The sequence below is a fragment of the Rhinolophus sinicus genome, chromosome 17 (genome assembly GCF_057876585.1).
Source record: "Rhinolophus sinicus isolate RSI-liver-muscle chromosome 17, RSI-T2T, whole genome shotgun sequence".
Classification (NCBI taxonomy): Eukaryota; Metazoa; Chordata; class Mammalia; order Chiroptera; family Rhinolophidae; genus Rhinolophus; species Rhinolophus sinicus.
This window is the reverse complement of record NC_142517.1, coordinates 81,738,470-81,740,338: the sequence shown is the minus strand read 5'-3', so window position 1 is coordinate 81,740,338 and position 1,869 is coordinate 81,738,470. Positions and strand designations below refer to the sequence as shown.

Here is a 1,869-nt window from a genome sequence, read left to right as displayed (position 1 = left end):
GCTATGCAATAAAATTTTATAGTAGCTAAGTTTTTATACTGGCTTTCTTCTCTTGAACAAGGATTTCTCTAATTCTTATGTTATATAATTGTCTCCTAAATTTCTTAGAAAATACCTATGCTGTGAGGTTGGAACCAAATCTTATTTATTTCCAGACAGATATCCAATAGTGTCAGTACAATCCATTATATTAATTGACATTTCCTTACTGAATTGAAACATCATATTTGTCTTCTGCCACATTCCTGTATATATTGGGTTCTATTTCTAAGCTCTCTATTCCATTGCACTGAAATTCTTGTCTATTCATATGCCAATATCTTAATATTTTGATTATCGTGTGTTTATATTATAGTTCAATATCAATTAAGGTACTCTTGACTATTCTTACTATTTATATTTTTCTTGGGGAAAAATGGAAAAGTTTTTATATGAGTTTTAAGATGAGTGTATACAGTTCTATTAATAAAAACCCTGCTAGACTGAAAAAGACTGTATTAAATTTATTTGTCACATTAGGTGAATTATTATTTTGAAAACTTTTTATTATGGAAAATTTTGAATGTATATAAAAGTAGACAAATGAAGGTAAAAATTTTAAACAACTAATTAAACGAGAAACACCTCTTAGGAATATGATAGTCACACAAAAAATTCACTGTTTTTATGATTTTTTGTGATTCTTTCCCCACTTATTCTTTCATTTTAGTGACTGGCTAGGTCAAATATGGCACAAGAAAATAAAACTCTGGTGACTGAGTTTGTTCTCACAGGACTTACAGATCGTCCAGGGCTGCAGGTCCCCCTGTTCCTGCTGTTCTTGGTCATCTACCTCACCACCATGCTGGGCAACCTGGGACTGATTTTGCTCATCTGGAGGGACCCCCACCTTCACACGCCCATGTACTTATTCCTTGGGAGTTTAGCCTTTGCCGATGCTTGTTCTTCCTCCTCTGTGACTCCTAAAATGCTTATAAATTTTTTATCGAAGAATCATATGATATCTCTCTTTGACTGTATGGCCCAATTTTATTTTTTTGGTTCCAGTGCCACCACAGAATGTTTCCTCCTGGTAGTGATGGCCTATGATCGCTATGTAGCCATATGCAACCCCTTGCTTTATCCAGTGGTGATGTCCAACAGACTCTGTACTCAATTTATAGGTGTTTCATATTTTCTTGGTTTTCTACATTCAGCAATTCATGTGGGGTTGTTATTCAGATTAACTTTCTGCAGATCCAATGTAATACACTATTTCTACTGTGAAATTTTACAACTGTTCAAAATTTCTTGCACTGATCCTACAGTTAATACACTTCTGGTTCTAATATTTTCAACCTTTATACAAGTCTTCACTTTTATGACCATCATGGTCTCTTACACCCGTGTCCTCTTTGCCATCCTGAAAAAGAAGTCTGAAAAGGGCAGGAGCAAAGCCTTCTCCACGTGCAGTGCCCACCTGCTCTCTGTCTCCTTGTTCTATGGCACTCTCTTCTTCATGTATGTGCGTCCTGGGTCTGGCCACACGGAAGATCGTGATAAAATGTATTCTTTATTTTACACAATAATAATTCCTTTACTAAATCCTTTTATTTACAGTCTAAGGAACAAAGAAGTTACAGGTGCCATAAGAAAAATAATACAGAAACAGAGAGTTGTCAGATAATTTTCAAACTGTTTCTTTGCCTTCTGCTGAAAAAAGTCCTATAGATTAGCGGTGACTCTGCCATGTCACCAGAGGGGATCAGGGTGGTCCATGAACTGTGTGTAAAGGAACACTGCCTCCTATGATGTCTATGTGGATATAGGTCCAGTGAAAGTTTGGGAACATTACACATAACTTTACCTTATTTAAAAACATTGTACTAC

General features: G+C 35.6%; 1 protein-coding gene across 1 annotated transcript; it reads left to right on the top strand.

Annotated features, from left to right (window-relative positions):
• Window positions 1-727: 727 nt before the first annotated feature.
• LOC109460766 (olfactory receptor 5AC1) lies at window positions 728-1,666 on the top strand. The gene has a single exon (XM_019756474.3). The coding sequence runs from the start codon at window positions 728-730 to the stop codon at window positions 1,664-1,666; it is 939 nt and encodes a 312-aa protein (XP_019612033.3).
• The last annotated feature ends 203 nt before the right edge of the window (window positions 1,667-1,869 follow it).

Coding starts and splice junctions, on each gene's coding strand:
- LOC109460766 (XM_019756474.3), top strand. CDS start 728: ATGGCACAAGAAAATAAAACTCTGGTGACTGAGTTTGTTCTCACAGGA.